Raw genomic sequence first — 20,738 nt, 5'->3', positions numbered from 1 at the left:
TAGAGCAATGTGTGCATTGCTCCTAGGAAACAGTCAGGGTGTGCCCCGCCTGCTTCCAGGTGGAATAGCTAGACATTAACCCTTCATCTCCCCTTTTTTTGTTTATTGATAGTTGGCCATCTCATGGTAGCCGCCAATTTGTTTTGTCATGCTATTTAACTCCCAGACAGACAAGGACATAACCTGGGGAGCTTTCCAGGGCAAAAATTTTACAAAGTCTTAACAAGGAAGGAATACATTGTACACAGCAACAACAAAAAATAAGCCCAATGATTACAAACACAAAATAACCAAAAGCTTAACATCTGCAATATAATCATCTAAAAGGGGTACACTTCTTTTACTACAATTGTGACCAGCAAAAGGCAATATAAGTATCATTCTACTAAGACAGCAAAGGGTGCCATCACTTAAATTTGCAGGAATATAATTAAAGGTGCATGAACCACAAGTAAAAACCCATCCTGATGGTAGGATGATATGGCCATACTTATATGAAACATTAACAGCATGGGAACAATTTAAAAGGGATTGAGAAATGTTTTGACAGCCCAAGGGCACCTTTGTACTAGTGCAGTTAACTACACGCGCACAGGTGACATTGTGAGCCCCGGCCGGGTACGGTGTGTGGAGGGATATAGCCGTGCGAGGCAGAGTATAGTTGGCCGGGCCCCAATTAGCCATGCTAGACTACTGGGAGGAAAGATTAGCATAAGCAGAGAACAGTGCCTTATTCTCCATCTCCTCAGGGTGATGACATACTGGAATAAGGCATGTACCTAACAAATCTCCGGCTGCTACAGAATTAGATAAACAAAAGTGGGTAACATTTGCTATTGAAGCCAATCTTTCCCATATGTTATATATATGTCATTTGGGCTTGTAACGGGGGAGGCGCTTCCGAGCCAACCCCTACAGAAAATAGCAGGCACAAAAGGCACACAATCATCACAGAATTAGCAGTGATTTGGGCGAGAATCGCCACAAACAAAGTCTTAGGAGTTTCTGGCTGCTGATCTGCTGCCAGTTTTCGTTGAGCCGTGGCGACCAATGCTTTTACTGCTTCCCATGTCACGGGCTGGCTTGGGACGCTACGCCTCCTCCATTTCCGTCCCGCCGTTGTCGACTCGGGGGGGCAACGCGGTCTCCTCCAAGGTCAGCTGAAACTCTGGTATGGGATTCGACAGCCCCTGGTGCCATGCCATGTTGTTTAAGTGCCGGTCGCACACACCGGGCTGGAACCCACAACGGTCCTGCAGGAAGAGACACAGCAGCATATCCCCGACCCCAAGTGATTAGAGGTGCTGGGCCCAGCCACTGTGGATCGGGCAGCTGACGGTAAAAGACACGCGGTCTTTCCAGTACCTCAGATTTGTGAAAATGCCGATCCGCAGGGGTCTGCTGATCTGCATTCAGTGTTAAATTATTTAAAGTAAAAAAGAGGATATACATTTGTTGTTGAATGTCTCCTAAGGTTCGGAGACGCAGCTCCCCTTGTTTTAATTGTTTATCTAGCAAGGTTTTGAGTGTGCGATTGGCACGTTCAACAATGGCTTGGCCCGTGGAATTATAAGGGATTCCGTGTTTAAGACGGACGTCCCAGCGGGCACAAAAGGTGGAGAGGGCTGCAGAGCAGTAGGCTGGGGCATTATCTGTTTTAATTTGGCAAGGGCGACCCATAACAGAAAAGCAGGCCAGCAAATGGTGAATAACTTTGTTAGTGGCTTCCCCACGTTGTGGGGTTGCCCAAAGGAAGCCTGAATAAGTATCAACGGAATCATGTAAAAATGAATAGGGGCGGAATTGTGGCACATGAGTAACATCCATTTGCCACAGCTGATTTGCTGCGGTACCTTGGGGGTTAACGGCATAAGAGAAAGTAGGAGCAGCAGCAGCACAGTGGGGGCAGGAACGAACAATGGAACGTGCATGATCAGCAGGAATGTGAAACTGCCGGGCCAAAACAGAGGCAGACTGATGAAAAAAGGCATGGCTTTCAATGGGGTCAGAAAAAAAGGGAATTTACCTGACCACGCAACGCGCGATCGGCGCGTGCATTGCCCTCAGTGAGTGGCCCAGGCAGAGGGGTATGACTGCGAATATGAGCAACAAAATAAGGGAAATGACGAGTGGCAAGAAGATGCTGTAAAGACAAAAACAGGTGAAGGAGGTCTGCATCAACCTGAGGGGTAATGAGGGCAAGGGGTAAATGATCAATTACCTGATAAACATAATGGGTATCCACAATTAAATTAAAGGGACAATCAGCAAAAGGTTGAAAGGCCAAAATAACAGCAGCTAATTCTGAGGGCAAAGGGGGATGGTAAAAAAACAATCTTTTAAATCTAACACACAAAGTTGATCGGTTTGAGGAATTAAATTTGGATTTGGCAAGCCAAATTGCAAGGGGCCCATAGGTTGGCTGCGTTTATTTATTTCCCTTAAATCATGTAACAGCCGCCAAGCACCTGATTTTTTCTTAATAACGAACACCGGGGTGTTCCAGGGACTGGTGGAGCTCTCCAATCGCTGTGCTTGCAAATGCTGCTGCACAAGTGAATGAAGTGCTTTTAGCTTTTCTAGAGGGAGGGGCCACTGGTCAATCCATACGGGCTCTAAGGATTGCCATACCAAGGGTAAGGCGGAGGGCACGGTGGGTGAGGGAGGGTTTTGGGCCATCAGATGTTAATATCGAGGGTGGTGTCTAACTTTGTAAGTAAATCACGGCCCCAAATATTGAGGTGGACAGGGAGCACAAAAGGGCGGATTGTAGCAAGGGCACGGCCTCCTGGTTTAGAGACCGTGACCCAAGACAAACTTTGGCGCCCGGGTTTGCTACCCCCAATCCCCCACAACTCTTTAGAAGGAACCGTAGGCCAACTAACCGGCCACTCCAGATCACGAATCACTGTAACGTCAGCTCCAGTGTCCACCAGCCCTGTAAAAGGAACATCATTTAAGAGAAGTGTTAACTGAGGTTTCGAGGGGCGGACTGACATTGTCAGAGCAACAAGTGGAGAAGACGCGCTGTGAGACGGCGAGTGAGACAACGTCGATCCAAAGCCTCCTCCACCCCGAGTTCGATCCTCGGCAGCTGGCACCTGATAGGGGACTAAAATCAATTGTGCAATTGACCGTCCCCGCGGGAGCGACTGTGGAAGATGAGTCCACACCTGAACCTTAATAATGCCAGTGTAATCAGCATCAATGACCCCTGGAATGACAAAAAAGCCCTGTTTCCCAGCATGTGAGCGAGGGAGAACAAGACCTACAAAGCCGGCAGGGAGAGGTCCCATCACCTGTGTAGGTATGGCACAGACCTCCCCTGGCAGTTGAAAGTCAGTGTCCTCCTGCATGATCAAATCAAGCCCTGCACTTCCAGCAGTCGCTGCCCTCATAGAGTCTACAGATTCCAAGGCAGAGGAGTGATTGCCTGAGTAGGAAACACCCCCGTTTGGCCCTGGGTTCGGGGGGGACCCGTCGTGCGGTTTCCCGACCCGCTACGACACTGATTAGCCCAGTGATAACCTTTCCCACACTTGGGGCGCTTCTTTGAGGGTCGGGCTGGTGCGTTAGATGAGCGACACTCCCACTGAAAATGACCCTCCTTACCACAGTGGTAACAGCGCTTCCCCTCCTTCCCAGTTTTTCTGAGGGCGGCAGCCAGAACTCCAGCCTTGTGGGCTTGTGTGCCAATGTTCTGGCACGCCCGCAGCATGTCTGAGAGCTCTAAAATACCAGAGGCTTGTGCTGCCTGGAGAGCACGGCGGCAATCCTCGTTTGCATTTTCAACTGCCAATTTTAACAGGAGCTCGTGAGCTGCCTCAGTGTTATCCACCTGTCGGAGGATAGCCTCCTGCAATCTGTTGGTAAAATCCAAAAAGGACTCTAAGGCACCCTGACGGATACTGACAAAGCTTTTGGTAGGCTTGCCTGAATCCGGGACCTTCTTGAAAGCATGCTGGGCACAGGTGGAAATAATGGGGAAGACGGCCTGAGGGAGTTGAGACTGCATCTCAATAGTAGCAAACGGGCCCTCCCCTGCCAAATGCTCATAAATGATACCTTGCTCTCTATATACCTGGGCTTGGCGTTCTGCCATCTGCCGATACTCACTAAGCCAAATAACATACTGACTGGGTGACAACATCATGCGCAGCAGCGTTTTCCAATCCTCAGGGATTAGGGAGTACCCAGTACCCATCCCTTCAATGAGACCACGCACAAAGGTGCTAGTCAGGCCAAATTCACGAATTGCTTTCTTTACCTCTCTAACCACCGAGTAAGGCAGAGTGGTCCAGGTGCCCACGGGGTTGCCCTGGTCATCATTCTGCCAGGTCACCGGGCAAACGGAGACCAGATCAGCCAGCTCCTCCGCTGTAAGATCTGATCGAGCTTTCGCTGCGTGAACCATTTGTTGCACCAGCGAAAGCTTCTGAGCAGATGCAGATGACCCTCCGGGGGGCCCCATGGGGGGAGGGTGATCACACACCGGCTCCGGTGGGGAAGGCCAGGGAGGCGGTGGTAATAGAGGCACTGGGGGCGAAGCAGGGGGAGGGATGGCTGCAGGAGCGGACGGGGGTGGCAGGATCGGCAGCTCCTCTGTTGGGGCTGGAGAGGGCCTTTCCGAGGCGACACGCTGTGTCGCATCGCCAGGAGGGGGGATGGCTGCAGGGGCGGACGGGGGCGGCAAGAGCACCAGCCTCGCGAGGGAGGGTCTGTCCGAGGCGACACGCTGTACCACGTTGCGGCAGAGGTGCCAGGCATGTAAAGCCTGCACGGGCGCCCGAGGCTCTTTGTGCAATGTCTGGCCCAATCGCTCCCAGTCCGCTAGCTTAAGGCTTCCGGCTTCAGGATACCACGGGCATTTGGCACGCACCTCCTGTAGCAGGAGAGTGAGTTCTCGAGTGGGGCAGTCATGCTGAGCCTTACGCAGCAAATACTGCAGCTCATTGCGGTGTTGCACTTGCAAAGCAGAGAGGGAGCTTCCCATGCTTACCACAATGAAAAATACTCACCGGGATCCACGAAGCGGATGAGTGACGCGTCTGAAACCCTTGCCGGGCGAGGTGAGTGCTGAGGGCCCCACGTTTGGGCGCCAGTTGTTGCGGTTCAGTGATGAGACAGAACACAGCTTTATGCAAGCAAACAGGCTGGTCAGCGGAGATGGGCTGTTCTGCCCCCCCCGCCTTCCACCTTCTCCTTTTATTATATTTCTCCCCCTAAGCATTACACACTGCTACACAAAGGAATGTATGACGTTGATTCATATGCTTAGTTACCATCCTCTATCTACTACAATCCTGGTTCTCAGGCCTTGAGCCCAGGCTAAAGAAACCTCCCACAGTTGCTGTCCAAACAATCAAGTTCTCAGGGTTCATATCTAGCCCTTGTCCTTGGATAGAGCAATGTGTGCATTGCTCCTAGGAAACAGTCAGGGTGTGCCCCGCCTGCTTCCAGGTGGAATAGCTAGACATTAACCCTTCAACAGACATGAAAGTTGCTATATTACAACAACAACAACAAAAACCCTTCAAAAACAGACTCCAACGAGAGACTGCTGAATTGGAATTAATTTGCAAACTGGATACAATTAACTTAGGCTTGAATAGAGACTCGGAATGGATGGGTCATTACACAAAGTAAAACTATTTCCCCATGTTTATTTCCCCCACCCCCGCCCACTGTTCCTCAGATGTCCTTGTTAACTGCTGGAAAGTTTTCACCCCCCTCCCCCCTGAACCCCCACCCTTCTCTCCTGCTGGTAATAGCTCATCTTAAATGATCACTCTGCTTACAGGTTTTTTTTTTTCCTTCATGTTCTGTGTGTATATAAATTTCCTCACTGTATTTTCCACTAAATGCATCCGATGAAGTGAGCTGTAGCTCACAAAAGCTTATGCTCAAATAAACTGCTTAGTCTCTAAGGTGCCACAAGTACTCCTCTCCAATTTTCTTTCAGTCGCTGTTTAACACATTCTAGTTGGTTTGAAGTTAATGCAGTGATCAGTGGGTCAAAGAAGTGTCCGGTGTGAAGAGAGTACCCCAGAGTGGGGACACCCTAGCCCCTGTCCTAAGTGACCACGATGAGACTGGGGGTTCAGCCTTCCAGGAATCTTTGACTCAGCCATATCGCCATTACGAGGACTCTTCCAAACAGGAGAGTGGAAGGGGAGTCCTTGAGGTCAGGCAGGCCTCTGGGAAAAGGGAGTGGGAGTAGGGACTTAGACTCTTTCACTACCAGTTCCCTTGGGGTGTCGCAAAAGCCAGGAAAGATCCCAACAATAGTTCCCCACTTACATTAGGGAACTGTTAGAAAATGATAGGTTGGATTTATAGTGACGTATAAACAGATGTGTAATTGGTGAAATCTTTCAAGAATTGATAAAAGCCAAAATGTCTAACTTTGGGGAGAACATAAGAACATAAGAATGGCCGTACTGGGTCAGACCAAAGGTCCATCCAGCCCAGTATCCTGTCTACTGACAGTGGCCAATGCCAGGTGCAACGGAGTGTGTGAACCTAACTGGTAATGATCAAATGATCTCTGTTCTGCCATCCATCTCCAGTCTGACAAACAAAGACTAGGGACACCATTCCTTACCCATCCTGGCTAATAGCCATGAATGGACTTAACCTCCATGAATTTATCCAGTTCTCTTTTAAACCCTGTTATAGTCCTAGCCTTCACAACCTCCTCCGACAAGGAGTTCCACAGGTTGACTGTGTGCTGAGTGAAGAAGAACTTCCTTTCCTTGGTTTTAAACCTGTTGCCCATTAATTTCATTTGGTGGACCCTAGTTTTTATATTATGGGAACAAGTAAATAACTTTTCCTTATTCATTGTCTCCACACCACTCATGATTTTATATACCTCTATCATATCCCCCCTTAGTCTCATAGATTCATAGATATTAAGGTCAGAAGGGACCATTATTATCGTCTAGTTTGAGCTCCTCCACAATGCAGGCCACAGAATCTCACCCACCCACTCCTGCAATAAACCTCTCATCTATGTCTGAGCTATTGAAGTCCTCAAATCATGGATTAAAGACTTCAAGTGCAGAGAATCCTCCAGCAAGTGACCCGTGCCCCATGCTACAGAGGAAGGCGAAAAACCCCCAGGGCTTCTTCCAATCTGCCCTGGAGGAAAATTCCTTCCCGACCCCAAATATGGTGATCAGCTGAACCCAGAGCATGTGGGCAAGATTCACCAACCAGATACCCAGGAAAGAATTCTCTGTAGTAACTCAGATCCCACCCCATCTAACATCCCATCACAGGCCATTGGGCCTATTTACCAAAGATCAATTAATTGCCAAAATCATGTTATTGCAACATACCATCTCCTCCATAAACTTATCGAGCTTAATCTTGAAGCCAGGTAGGTCTTTTGCCCCCACTGCTTCCCTTGGAAGGCTATTCCAGAACTTCACTTCTTTGATGGTTAGAAACCTTCGTCCAATTTCAAGTCTAAACTTCTCCTCTTTTCCAACCTGAAAAGTCCTAGCCTCTTTAATCTCTTCTCATATGGGAGCTGTTCCAAACCCCTAATCATTTTAGTTACCCTTCTCTGAACCTTTTCTAATGCCAGTATATCCTTTCTGAGTTGAGGAGACCACATCTGTATGCAGTATTGAAGATGTGGGCACACCATGGATTTATATAAGGCAATAAAATATTCTCCGTCTTATTCTTTCTCCCTTTTTTAATGATTCCTAACATCCTGTTAGCTGATGTTATGAAGATGGCTCAGTTTTGGGAATCTCTCTAACGTCCTCAGCCATGAAGACTGAAGGATAGAATTCATTTAGTTTCTCCATAATGACTTTATCATCTTTAAATGCTCCTTTTGTATCTCAATTGTCCAGGGGTCCCACTGGTTGTTTAAGAGGCTTCCTGCTTCTGATGTACTTAAAAATATTTTGTTCTTAACTTTTAAGTTTTTGGCTAGCTTTTCTTCAACTCCTTTTTGGCTTTTCTTATTACATTTTTACACTTAATTTGGCAGTGTTTATGGTCCTTTCTATATACCTCATTAGGATTTGACTTCCACTTTTTAAAAGATGCCTTTTTATATTTCACTGTTTGTTTTACATGGTTCTTAAGCTCTTGTTTAGTTCTTTTACTGTGTTTTTTCATTAGGGGTAATTTAATTGTGGAAGTCTTGTTTACTCCTTCACATTACACAAGAACCAGGGATGACTGAAGGAAATTAATAGGCTGCAGGCTAAGATATTCAGAGATTCAACCCCATGATCTGGGAATCCCTGGCATCTGATTGCCTATGCTTGTACTGGAGAACAGGAGATGGATCCCTCAAGAACAGCCTTTTCTCTTCTTTCAGTGTGAAGATTGGTATTGCTCACCGTCAGAAGACAAGATACTGGACTAGATGGACCATTGGTCTGACCAGCATGCTGTTTTTATGTTCTTATCTTAGTCTTCTTTTTCTTCTCTGGGTGGTGCTCCTTGTAGTTGATAGGGCCCACATGCCTCACTACATCAAAGAGTCCCTGCCAATGAACCAATCATCTGAAGAGCAAGCTTGGTTGTAACCATAACACACAATCACCCAGTCAGAACACTCACAGCTAGACCCCTTTATTATCGGCCTTCTCTTGTACCTGCTGTGCATTTAGCAAAATTTTTCGAGCAAACACTCACAAAGTCTCGAGGCAATTTCTTAATTGAAGAATTTATTGGTCTATGTTCATTACCTGAGGACTTCCGAGACAGCAGTTTAAAGGGCGAAAACTTGAAGCCTTGAGGCACCTCCCTGATTGGTTAAAGGAGGTTGGGGAGGAGTTGATCGTAATGTTCGGAATCTGAGGCTACAGAATTCAATAATGTCTCCAGAACAGTTCCTTGAAATCACTCTACCAACCCATTGGTTTGGAGATGGTAGATCAACATTCTTAATGTCTTTACCCTCAGTAGTCCTTGATCTCTAAGGATTTATTGGGGTATTACCACCCAGAAAAGGACTTTCATAAGGTAATTCACTCGTTTTGCTCATACTCAGGGTGATGGGATTCTGCCTAGGGGGAAATAAACCTCTCCGGATGCCTTTGTCACCGAACCATGCCTGCGATCTTTCTTTCTGAATAACATAAAGGACTGCTGAATTACTAGGTTGCCTCGCCTGCCAATACTGATAATATTGGAGCTCCAAGGAGAGAAGCACAGAACAGTGTTACAGAGGCAACAACATTCCAGGTCTTAACAATTCCGGATGACACTCTGAGTCCAGGGATGAACAATTCTACTGTCTGGGGCAAGTCAGTGATTGTTTTGCCTCCTGCACAAAGTATTTTCACTGTCTCAGTCACTAGGGTTCCACCACTTCTCCATTCACCACAGAGAGTTGTTCATAGACATGGCTAAGGATAAGATTAAGTCATAGAAGTCACAGATTCTGTGACTTTCGGAGACCTCTGTGACATTTACCACTTCAGCCCTGGGGCAGCGGGTGGAGGCTCCTGAGCTCTCAGTTGCCATGTGTGGCCAAGGAACCAGCAGCTTTCAGCCACCTCTGGCGGTGGGGGTATGTGGCCCTCCAAGTGGCTCTTGGCCGTGTGGGGACCCAGATCTCTGAGCTGCCACTGGCAGTGGGAGCTGTGGAGCTCTCTCACATGGGCTGCAGCAGGGGCTCTGGACCTCTGAGGTGCTGGGGCTGCAGTGGGGGCCACAGAGCTGTTATCTGCAGTGGCAGTAGGTGCTGGACCATCACCCATCCTGAAGTGTGGCTCAGGCTCTCATACTCCTGATCAGGCTTTAATCTTTCCCATTTCAGTCTCCCCCCACCCCCAGACCCTCATGACCTGTTGGTGACTTTTACTAAAACTATCTGTGACAAAAAACCTTAGTCATGACTATTCAGCTGGTCTGCCCCTCTTCCTGAAAAAAATTGTGTTGTGGGCCAGGATATCCCTCCCCGGGTGAACGCATTCTGGATGCTGTGGAGGGTTGTGGTGAATGCAGGCCCATGGACCGATTCAGGCAGTCCGATTCAAAACATAGAGAATCCCTCTAGGCAAAACCTTAAGTTACAAAAAGATACAAAAAACAGGAATACACATGTCCTCCAGGACAGTGAATTTCCAAGCCAAAACAAAGAAATCCAAAAGCATTTTCTAGCTAGATTTCTTACTAACTGTACAGGAGTTGAAGAGCTTGCATCCTTGATCTGTTCCCAGCAACGGTATTACACAGACAGACAAAGGCTTTTCCCCCCTCCAGATTTGAAAGTACCTTGTCCCTCATTGGTCATTTTGGGTCAGGTGCCAGCGAGGTTACCTTAGCTTCTTAACCCTTTTCTGGTGAAAGGATTTTCCTTCTGCTAGGAGTACAACTCGTAAGAACTGCACAGTCAAGGAAGGCTGACTTTTTTTACAGATTGTTTGTGAGCATACTCTTCCTCCATGCCAGGGGTAACTGGGGAACCATGGTGCTCACAGAATTTCTGGTCTTCCTCCCAAACTGCATCCCACTTAGTGCTGGTTCACATACTCTCTGACAGTTTGACAGTTCCCTGATGGACACTGCAGGCCTGAGGAGATATCGTCTCTTGTGTCTGCAGAACTCTGCGTGAACTTTGTGTCTGCAGAACTTCTGCAGGTGTATTTGACTACTTTGTCACGAAGCTCTTTCGTTTTGACCCCATAAATGATAGGGTTGAGCATGGGAGGGATGAGGAGATAGAGGTCAGCTAAGATGATATGAACATAGGGTGCGATGCCTTGACCAAAGTGGTGTGTAAGAATGGAGAAGAAGGTAGGGGTATAATATGTCAGCATCACACAGATGTGGGCTGTGCAAGTGTTAAGGGCTTTCTGGTGGGCTTTATGAGAGGAGATTCTGAGGACGGCCCTGATGATCAGACCATACGACAGGGCAATGAACGTCAGGTCAAACACATTGATTACAAACATTAGCACAAAACTATATATCCTGCTGACTCTGATGTCCCCACACACCATCTTCACCATAGCTATGTACTCGCATTGTGTGTGGGGGATAATGCGGTTGGCACAGAATGTCTGCTGACTCAGGAGCAGGGGCAGGGGCAGAATGAAGAGAACAGCTCTTATGAAACCTACAAGCCCTAGCTTAGCTATTTGTGCATTGGTGAGGATGGTGGCATATCTCAGAGGGTTACATATGGCAACGTAGCGATCGAAGGCCATTGTCACGAGGGTGGATGAGTGCATCACAGAAATCGTGTGGAGGAAGAACATCTGGGTGAGGCAGCCAGCCACAGTAATGCCTTTCAAATTGAACCAAAATATGCCCAGTGCCTTTGGCACAACAAAGGTAGGTGTGGCAATGTCTGTAAGTGCCAGCATGCAGAGCAGGAGGTACATTGGCTTCTGCAGAGTCTGTTCCTTACCTACAACAGACAGAAGCGTGACATTTCCCAACAGGCTGATAATGTAGAATGTAAAGAAAGGGATGGAAATCCAGATGTGGGCAGCCTCCAGGCCAGGGATGCCCATTAGGATGAAAGTTGAAGTGTCAGAGTGGGTGAAGTTGAAAGGTGCCATGAAGCAGTTGATGCATCAATATGACTCAGAAATGCTCAAGGTGCCTGTAAAGGGAGAAAAGCACAGCAAGGGGGTTCTTATTTGTAAAAAATAATATGGTAAATATGTTATAGTATGAACATTCTCGGAGTCTTCTTGAGTGAGGAGTGAAGAACTACCGACGATGTCACTCCCTACTTTCCATAGATCTAGAATACGGAGGGAACCGTTTGTTTCAAAACTTGGTTTCCAGACTCGTTTGTGGGAAGATTACAGACTCCCCAAAATGGAGTCCAGAGTTATGTGGCCTGGTCACATGGCCTTTTAGAGTCATAGCATCCACTACGTATAGTCTGTCTGAAGCATTCTCAGGGAGGCTCACCAGGTGGGAGATAAGTTTCTCTAAAGGCCTATTGTTTCCCCCAAAGTCTCATTGCCCTGAATAGGCCCTTCCCAACCATCTATCTAGACTGACATCAAGTTCCCTAGTGGGCGTTACTCACTTGTAACTACATTTAAAATACAGGGAAGTCATCAAAATTCAGAACTTTTGACCAAAATCATCAATACATACAAATAGGATAACCATATTCAGAAAGTCATAACTTTTCCAATAACATCTTACATGACCCATCTTGCATAAACTGTATCATAATTATGCTATAATCATATCATCATATCATCATATCACAATGAACAATATGGGGTACATTGTTACAAAAATATCAAATGTTATTTCTACCAGTGAAATGCCTGAAGTTACAGAACAACAACAAATGGAAACAAAACTGAGTAAAACTTGTGACACCCAGATTGTAGTTCTGTGGCTTGCCATGGGAAAGAGACCCTGAAACTCCCCAAACACACTCTGTACCACGAAAGGTCCCAAAGTTGGCCTTGGACCAACAAACACAAAGAAAAAAATAATTTCAACAGCACTGCCCACCTGTCCACCTACATGCTGCTTTGCAACCCTGTGATGTTCCCCTCTGGTGTTATCTGGACTGGTGATCTGGTTGGTCACCCCAGTCCTTAGCTTTGGTAGCCAGCCTTACCCTGCTCAGCTGTGAGAACCCCACTCCTGGGCTGTTCACGCTCAGTCTTTGACATGTAAACTGCTCTTTGGATTATGCAACCGAATGACACTAGCCAATATCTCCTTTCCCAGACACAACCTTACTCTTGCAGTGTGCAGGTGTGCCCGCAGGGCACCCCAAGCTTATGTGAGTTTGTCAGTTTAAGAAAGAAATGGAAATGCCCCAGGCTTGTTATCCCAAGGGGAGTCTCTTACACGCTTCAAACCAAACACACTGCTTCAGGTAGAATAAACAACAAATGTATTAAGTACAAAGATAGAATTTAAGTGATATTCAGTGATAGGCAAAAAGTCAGAGTGGTTACCAAAAGAAAAGGAAATGTAAGCACACTGTCTAAACTCTCAATCCTATTAGACTGGGCAACATCTAGATTAAGGATTTTTCTCACCCCACTGGATATTGCAGTCCTTAATATACAAGTTTCCTGTGTAAACCTGGGCCAATCTCCCCTGTTGGAGTCTTGTCTTCTTCTCAGTGGGGACAGGAGAAGGGCCCAGTATGTGTCCGCTCTGTCTGTTTTATAGCCTCAATCCATGTGCTTGGGGGGCACAAGTCCAGGCATGTCTGGGGAGCATTGCTGAGTCTCTCCAAGCAAGGTTGAGCAATTCCCGCTGTGGGGCTTCGTGCACGTGAGTCATTGCATTGGAGCTCCCTTGCTGGACAAGGGCTCTTGATGGGTTGTTTGACACCCTGCCTGGGGATTGGTCACTGTCCTTGCTGTTGCCTCTGGAGAGCTAATATCTGACTTATTCCCCAATTTACAGCATGTTTTAGTGACCACCATGCAACACCATAATCATAATTCCATATTCATTAATGATACACATGTATGGATAGAGGCATGATTGCAACAGATCATAACCTTTCCCTGATACCTTACAAGGCATGTTTTCTATGTAAAATCATGTTTATATGAAAATGAGGACTATGGCGGTTACAGGATGCTCCCCGGTGATAGAGAATGTCTCACCTCCCCCCTTAGTTTGCTCCAAGAGGTTTAGCCACCGACTAGCTCAAAGGCAGGGTGTGTTATCGCTCTCTTGGCACCCAGCCTTCAAGGCCATGAGGCAGTGACATAAATATAAAGTGAAGGGGAAAACTCCTCTCACCTGTAAAGGGTTAAGAAGCTAAAGGTAACCTCGCTGGCACCTGACCAAAATGACCAATGAGGAGACAAGATACTTTCAAAAGCTGGGAGGAGGGAGAGGAACAAAGGGTCTCAGTCTGTCTGTATGCTGGGTCTTTGCCAGGGATAGACCAGGAATGGAGTCTTAGAACTTTTAGTAAGTAATCTAGCTAGGTACGTATTAGATTATGATTTCTTTAAATGGCTGAGAAAAGAATTGTGCTGAATAGAATAACTATTCCTGTCTGTGTATCTTTTTTGTAACTTAAGGTTTTGCCTAGAGGGGTTCTCTATGTTTTGAATCTAATTACCCTGTAAGGTATCTACCATCCTGATTTTACAGAGGTGATTTCTTTTCTTCTATTTACTTCTATTTTTATTAAAAGTCTTCTTGTAAGAAAACTGAATATTTTTTCATTGTTCTCAGATCCAAGGGTTTGGGTCTGTGGTCACCTATACAAATTGGTGAGGCTTTTTATCCAACATTTCCCAGGAAAGGGGGGGTGCAAGTGTTGGGAGGATTGCTCATTGTTCTTAAGATCCAAGGGTCTGGGTCTGTAGTCACCTAGGCAAATTGGTGAGGCTTTTTACCAAACCTTGTCCAGGAAGTGGGGTGCAAGGTTTTGGGAAGTATTTTGGTGGGAAAGACATTTCCAAACAGCTCTTCTCCAGTAACCAGTATTTGTTTGGTTGTGGTAGCAGCCAATCCAAGGACAAAGGGTGGAATATTTTGTACCTTGGGGAAGTTTTGACCTAAGCTGGTAAAGATAAGCTTAGGAGGTTTTTCATGCAGGTCCCCACATCTGTACCCTAGCGTTCAGAGTGGGGAAGGAACCTTGACAGGTGGTGTGCCTCAGTTTCCCCATTCAGACACTGCAAACCAGGTTTCTATGCTATGATCAGATTTAAATCTGTTTGCAGCTATTAACTATGAACTAGACTTACCATAAGGTTTAACATCAGTCATCTAATTCTTATCCCAAAACTTTACATTCATACCTTTTTTTTAATCACAGATGGGTGTTTACATGTATTTTTATGCTACCACGCCGTCTGTTCAGATACTGCAGTGTGAGGTTGGTTTGTTCCTTACCCATGGTGTCCTTTGACTCTCTCCCATGTAATCAGTCAATGGCTTGTCTTTCCCTCCAGTGTTCCCGTCTGTGTGGGCTATTAATTTAATTGTGTCTCTGGAATTTTGGTGCCTCAGGGTCTGGGAAGATAGTTTTTCAGGGGGATCCTGCACATTGGCTGGCTCTTTGCCACCTTTCCCTAGAGGATGGTGATCTGAGCTCCCTGGGCTGGCTGTGTTTACCCTTTGATCAGACACAACTTTTTCCCAGCAGCTTTCCCACGACTCACTAGCATGGGGGAAGACACCCCCTTCTCTGTCAGTTGGGGCATTTGTATTCTCACAGACTACCACCTGGCAACTTCCTGGTCTCAATTCTTCTGTTATCACAGGCATTGGAGCTGCAACTAGATGTAAAGAGACACAGATATTTTCCAAAAAAAGTATCAGAAATAGCGTCCTGAAAAACTGGGACCTGGATTGGGGTACCCTCCGTCACCCCTTCCTCTGTCCCTGAGAAGTAAGCTGTGGGACTGCTCCCCTCCAGGAAGCCAGTTACACAGTTCCCTCTCAAAACCTGGGTCACCGGCTGTCAGGGTTCCCTCCCCACCCTGAGCTCTGGGGTACAGATGTGGGGTCCCGCATGAAACACCCCCTAAGCGTATTTCTACCAGCATAGGTGAAAAATTCCCCAAAGGCACAAATCATTTCCTTGTCCTTGGATGGTATTGCTACCACCACCAAGTGATTTAGACAAAAATCCAGGAAAAAAGGGCCACTTTGAGCCCTTGTTTCCCCAAAATATTCCCCGGAAACCCCTTCACCCCTTTCCTGGGGAGGCTTGAGAAAAATATACTAGCCAATTGGTTACAAAGTGAGCACAGAGCAAACCCCTGGCTTTTTAGGACCCTGAAAATCAATCAGATTCTTAAAAGGAGAACTTTTTTTTTTTTTTTTTTTTTTTAAGTAAAAGAATCACACCTGGAAAATCAGGATGGAAGGTAACTTTACAGAGTAAATAAAAAAGTAAAACACAGAGGATTCCCGACTGGGCTCAGCTTCAAAGTTACAAAAAACAAGAATAAAACTCCCTCTTAGCATATGTAAAATTCACAATCTAAAACAAAAGATAACAAAGATATTTCCCTGCCTTTACTTACAATTTGTGTAATTGTAATGTATCATTTCAGGTATCTTTTCAGGAGATGATTTACCAGCTTGGTCTCTGTCTCTCTCTGTGTCCAGAGAGGGGACACACAAAGAGAGCACAGATAAAAACTCTTCCCCCCACTCCAGATTTGAAAGTATCTTCTTCCCTTATTGGTCCAGTTGGCCAGGTGCCAACCAGGTTATCTGACCTTCTTAACCCCTTACAGGTAAAGGGACTCTGTACCTCTGGACAGGAGGGATTTTATGTTACCGCATACATCAAGGTTGTGACCCTTCCCTTTATATTTATGACACAGTCTGTGTACCTGGGTTCCCAGATGCTGATGCAGCCTTCCTTCTAGTGTCCTCGGCATTATGCCCCAAGTGACAAGTGGGGAGACATTCCTCTACCCCCACTATTCCTTCCCCAGTTTCCTCCTCTGGGCCCCCTCCTAAGACACATTTCTGTGTGCTCCATAGGAAGTGATCTTTCTTTTGTTCAGCTGCAAAACTCTGCCAGTTAACAGCTGAGACAGTTTCCTTACTCACTGACAACATCTCCCCTGCCTCTGTGCCTGAGGGCATGTTGCCTAGTCTCAGCCCCCTCCCATACTTGGAAGCATCCTGCTTCCGTGTGTTACAGAGTGACAGGCATCCTCACTCACCTCAGTGGTTTCTGAGATTCCCTGCCCCTTCTCTAGGCTCTCCTCTGGAACACATTTCTCTATACTCCCTAGACTTTGTCTCTGGTTCAGCTGTGACCTGCTGGAAGCTAACAACCTGGACAGTTCTCTTCCTGGAAGGTATTACACCCCATCCCTTCCTGATGTGATGTTTCCTCCAGCTTGAGTGCAGGAGTTGTTCTAAACCACCCTCCCGCCTGGAAGCATGTGGCTTCCCCCTGTTGCAGAAGAATCAAGGAGACTCTCTCCCATTCTATCAGCAGTTCCTGAGAACTTACCCTTTCCTTCACTGGTCCCAGGATAAAACTCACAGCCGTACTTTGTAAATGCTCTTGAGCAACAAGTCCAAGTATTTCTTCAAAACTTGCCACCTCTTTACCCCTCACCCATTTTCCCAAAAAATCTTTCACATTCTTTAAATATTCCCCATTACTCATCCCAATATCCTTCCTAAGATTCCTAAATTTAACTCTCTATATTTCAGGGGTAATCTGAAAACTTCACAAAACAGTATCTTTAAATTTACAGTAGTCTCTAAAGCATCTTCATTAGGCATTCCATTGAAATCATTTGGAGCTTTGCCAGTGAATTTTGCAATCAGGGTAGGAGCTCACTTACCAGAAGGGATTTTATGTATCACATACAGCCTGTCGAGGGCAGTCAGATATTCAGCAATATCGTACTCCTGACTGTCTGCAGGACATGAGTGTTCCCATTTGTGGATTTTTGGAGTGATGGGAGTCATTGGGGTCAGGGGCCTCTGGTTCTGCTTCTCTATCAAGTCCAGTTGGTGTTTTCACTTTCTCTCTCTCTTTCTCTTTCTTCCTGCCCTCTGTCTCTGTCTCTCTCTCTCTCTTTTCTTGGCTCAGGGGCCTCTGGTTCTGCTTCTCTATGAAGTCCAGTTGGTGTTTTCACCCTCTCACTTTCTCTCTCTCTCTTTTTCGCTCTTTTTCTTCCATAGGCCTGCTGTGTGCAGCTTCCTCCCTGGCTGCCTCTTCCTCCATAGCCCCTTGGTGTGCAGCCTCCTCTTCTTTGACCTCATTGCTGCCTGCCACGTTTGAAACTTGCCGTAGTTTCCCTTCTCTGCTGCTTCCAGTTTTGCCAGCTCTAGTTTTGTAGCTCCAGCATTGGTAGTCATTTTTTTGCTTTCTTGTGCTTAATTCCCTCATTGAACTTAAACAAACAGAAAATGACATAACAGTGCCTCCTCCTGACTGTCCTTAGCCACTGCACCTTCTCACAGGATGAAGGATGGTCCAGATGAGGATGGTGTCAGAGACAACCTGCTACAGTGTGGTCCACTTTACATTCCAGGCTGAGACACCTCCCGGACGCAGGAGGGCTCGTGATGCCTCTTTGGGCTGTGCATTGGGGAGGACGTCCATTCCCCATTTTGCAGAATTTCAGGAATCTGAGTCACTCTGATCTGGATACTGCATGCCACAGAATATCAGGGTTGGAAGGGACCTTAGGAGGTCATCACAGTGTCCCGCTGTCCCACCCCCAGCTCCCCACACACTGTGTGTTTCTGGACTTCCCCCAATAACATTTGCAACACCACCTCTAAGCCAGAAACCTGCTTTTAATTTGATTGCTTTTTGTGTTTCTCATCCTCTCCAGAAACAGAGATGCGGGGGCTCAGAGGGAGCAGACTCCTCTCCCCCCTTGAAAAAAATGTTATCCTATTTGTTTTGAAGGTTTAAGCCTGTGAGTTTGAGATATCAGCAACTTTTCTGTCAGTTCTTCTTGGGTCCTAAGAAGCTCACCCATCCTTAGAGGCCACAGGAGAGCTCCACATGAAGTCACTGGAGACTCAGTGCTGATTTAAATCAGGGCATTTATTTAAGTCACTACATGTGGATTTAGGGGGAACTCCTGGATCTGTTGGTAATTTGGCCTTTGATATCAAAGGGGACCAGATTCACCCTGAGTGTTTAACTTTTGGCTCCCGGCTGAGAAAATCACGGCTTTGGGTCCTGCTGCAGAAAGTGCGATTCTGTTAGGGTGCTGAAAGAGTCTGAAGGAAACCCTTCATGTTTCCTGAAACCCTTCATGTTTCCCTTCAGTTCATGGGGTGCTCTGAGACCGGGAATGAAAGTTGGGAATTTCAAAACACAGGGGCCCTGATTTTGCTCTCAGAGAGGACAGTGTCAATCTGGAGTGACCCAGTGAAGACAGAATGTGAAAGCAGAATATAGCCAGTGTGTGGCCCATTCTCGTTGTGAACTCTCTGGTTCACAGGTACCCACTGCAGAGGCTTTGGCTGCATTTCCTAACAGGGCAGTGACATTCCTGAACTGGAAAACTTGAGCGAACCAGAGGAAAAACCACACAGCACAAAAAAAAACAAAAAAAAAAAAAACAAAGGAAGTTACTGAGACAGATAGAAGGAAACAGTAAGAGAAAAGGAACTAGATTTAAAACACAATATTTGTCTAAACTCTTTCCAATACATTTATAGTTCCAATTTGACAAGGTAAATCCCTTGGTGTTTCCGAGAGTACTAAAAACTCAGCACTAACCTTAATGCAGAAACAGGCAAGTCACCGCAATCCTGCTCAGCAGAGAAAGGAAATCTCCTTATGGCTACTGCAAGGCAGAGGCTTGAGAATCAGTGTGTGAATGTCACATGGCTGACACTTCACATGCTGCACAGAGACCTTTATGATCCCCATGAACACTCCCCGCGAACTGTCAGGTTGCCCAGGACTCCCATAGAATTCCCTGGACTCTGTGAGCAGTGGGAAAAGCAGAAAATAGACCGTAGAGAACTTCAGCCTAAGAGCCCCCCTGGGAGTGAAGAAATGATCTGCCAATAACAGGGGCTCAGATTTACAGAGCAAAATGCAGTTTGCGAACGGTTCAGTGCAGCACATGGTGATAGATTTCTTTCCTGTGTGTAGTGCACTTCCACCTGCACTCACTGGGAACGCTGCCACAAGATTGGGGGCCAAAAACACATTTCACTTGATGGTAGCATTGTACCACTGCACAGCACCCATGCAGCTGTAATAGCCATTCCCTTCACCTCTGAAAAATCAGTGCCACTCTGTCGCAGGCAAATTACATGATCCTGAATTAATGCAAGCTGAAATGCGTGTAAAAGGCTTTCTTCTCATAGGATTCTGACATCAATGGTAGTTGCCAGTGGCCCTTGGGAGGTGCTAACTTGTTTTATGTCTGACAGCTACCAACTGTTTGAATGGTTAATCTACTCTCTGCATCAGGGAGGCATCACATTTCACTTCTTTGTTGACCTTTCACAGATTGGTGCAGAAATGGGTTATGATATCCTGGGTCAGAGCTAGTCCAACGGGACTTCTCCACTGACTGCGTGATTACTTCCTCTCTTCCCGTGCTAAAATGACCGTGCTTCGGTGAGAACATGGGTGAGAACATGGTGGTACAGGAATCAAAGAACTGCTACATGTGGCTCTCCTGTTTGGGCTACTGTCCCTAGCCCCATACTTGCGTCATAGATGCCTTGTGGTTAAATTTGTGGTCCAGAGGGTATAAGACGGATGGGTTGTCACCCCTGGGGTGCAGTCTGGGAACCATGAGAACTGCTGCACCCCTCTAACCACCCAACTGGGCTGGCCCTGTTTCACACTGCTTTGCTGGTGATTCAGTCTCTCCAGGCCCTGTGATCACCAACACTAGAGCAGATGGTGCCACACAATGAAACAGAGCTACCTGAGTTTTAGCGAACCTCCTAAGTATAAACAGCAGACCCCAGCCGATTTCTCGGTTTTGTTTCCAATTTTTGTTGAAAGTTATATACATAACTTCAGACATTTCACTGGTGGAAAGAACCACCGATTTTTGCACCTCAGCTGCTTCAATCTCCCACCATATCCTGGACCCGCTGTCTGAACTCTCCTTCCCCATCCCAGGCTGCCTTGCTTCCAACATCATGCTGGTTGCCAGTGTCTTCTCCATACACCTCAGTCAACTGTGGATTCCACAACCTCCGAACTGCCCCACGCTCCCCACAACTCTTCTTCTGCAGGGGGTGAGATGACTCCCATCAAACCGGCTCCCTTGGCAGGGAGGAGTGACATACTGGTCAGAAATCTACACACAGGC

At 46.6% G+C, this 20,738-nt stretch overlaps 2 protein-coding genes across 2 annotated transcripts; both read right to left on the bottom strand.

Annotated features, from left to right (window-relative positions):
• Positions 1–857: 857 nt before the first annotated feature.
• Positions 858–5,188, bottom strand: LOC144930258 (uncharacterized). Its single transcript, XM_078851857.1, has 4 exons — positions 5,019–5,188; positions 2,886–3,101; positions 2,027–2,143; positions 858–1,253 (listed from the first exon to the last, which is right to left on the bottom strand). Exons 2-4 carry the CDS (start codon positions 2,997–2,999, stop codon positions 1,092–1,094), a joined length of 393 nt encoding a protein of 130 aa, XP_078707983.1. The 5' UTR covers positions 3,000–3,101; positions 5,019–5,188; the 3' UTR covers positions 858–1,091.
• A 5,305-nt stretch (positions 5,189–10,493) lies between these two features.
• Positions 10,494–15,195, bottom strand: LOC140917628 (olfactory receptor 52P1). The gene is made up of 3 exons (XM_073360897.1): positions 15,082–15,195; position 14,558; positions 10,494–11,590 (listed from the first exon to the last, which is right to left on the bottom strand). Exon 3 carries the CDS (start codon positions 11,544–11,546, stop codon positions 10,494–10,496), a length of 1,053 nt encoding a protein of 350 aa, XP_073216998.1. The 5' UTR covers positions 11,547–11,590; position 14,558; positions 15,082–15,195.
• Positions 15,196–20,738: the final 5,543 nt, after the last annotated feature.

This window comes from Lepidochelys kempii, chromosome 1, assembly GCF_965140285.1.
Source record: "Lepidochelys kempii isolate rLepKem1 chromosome 1, rLepKem1.hap1, whole genome shotgun sequence".
NCBI lineage: Eukaryota > Metazoa > Chordata > Testudines > Cheloniidae > Lepidochelys > Lepidochelys kempii.
Note: the sequence above shows the minus strand (reverse complement) of the source record. Positions and strands in the feature narration are given on the sequence as shown.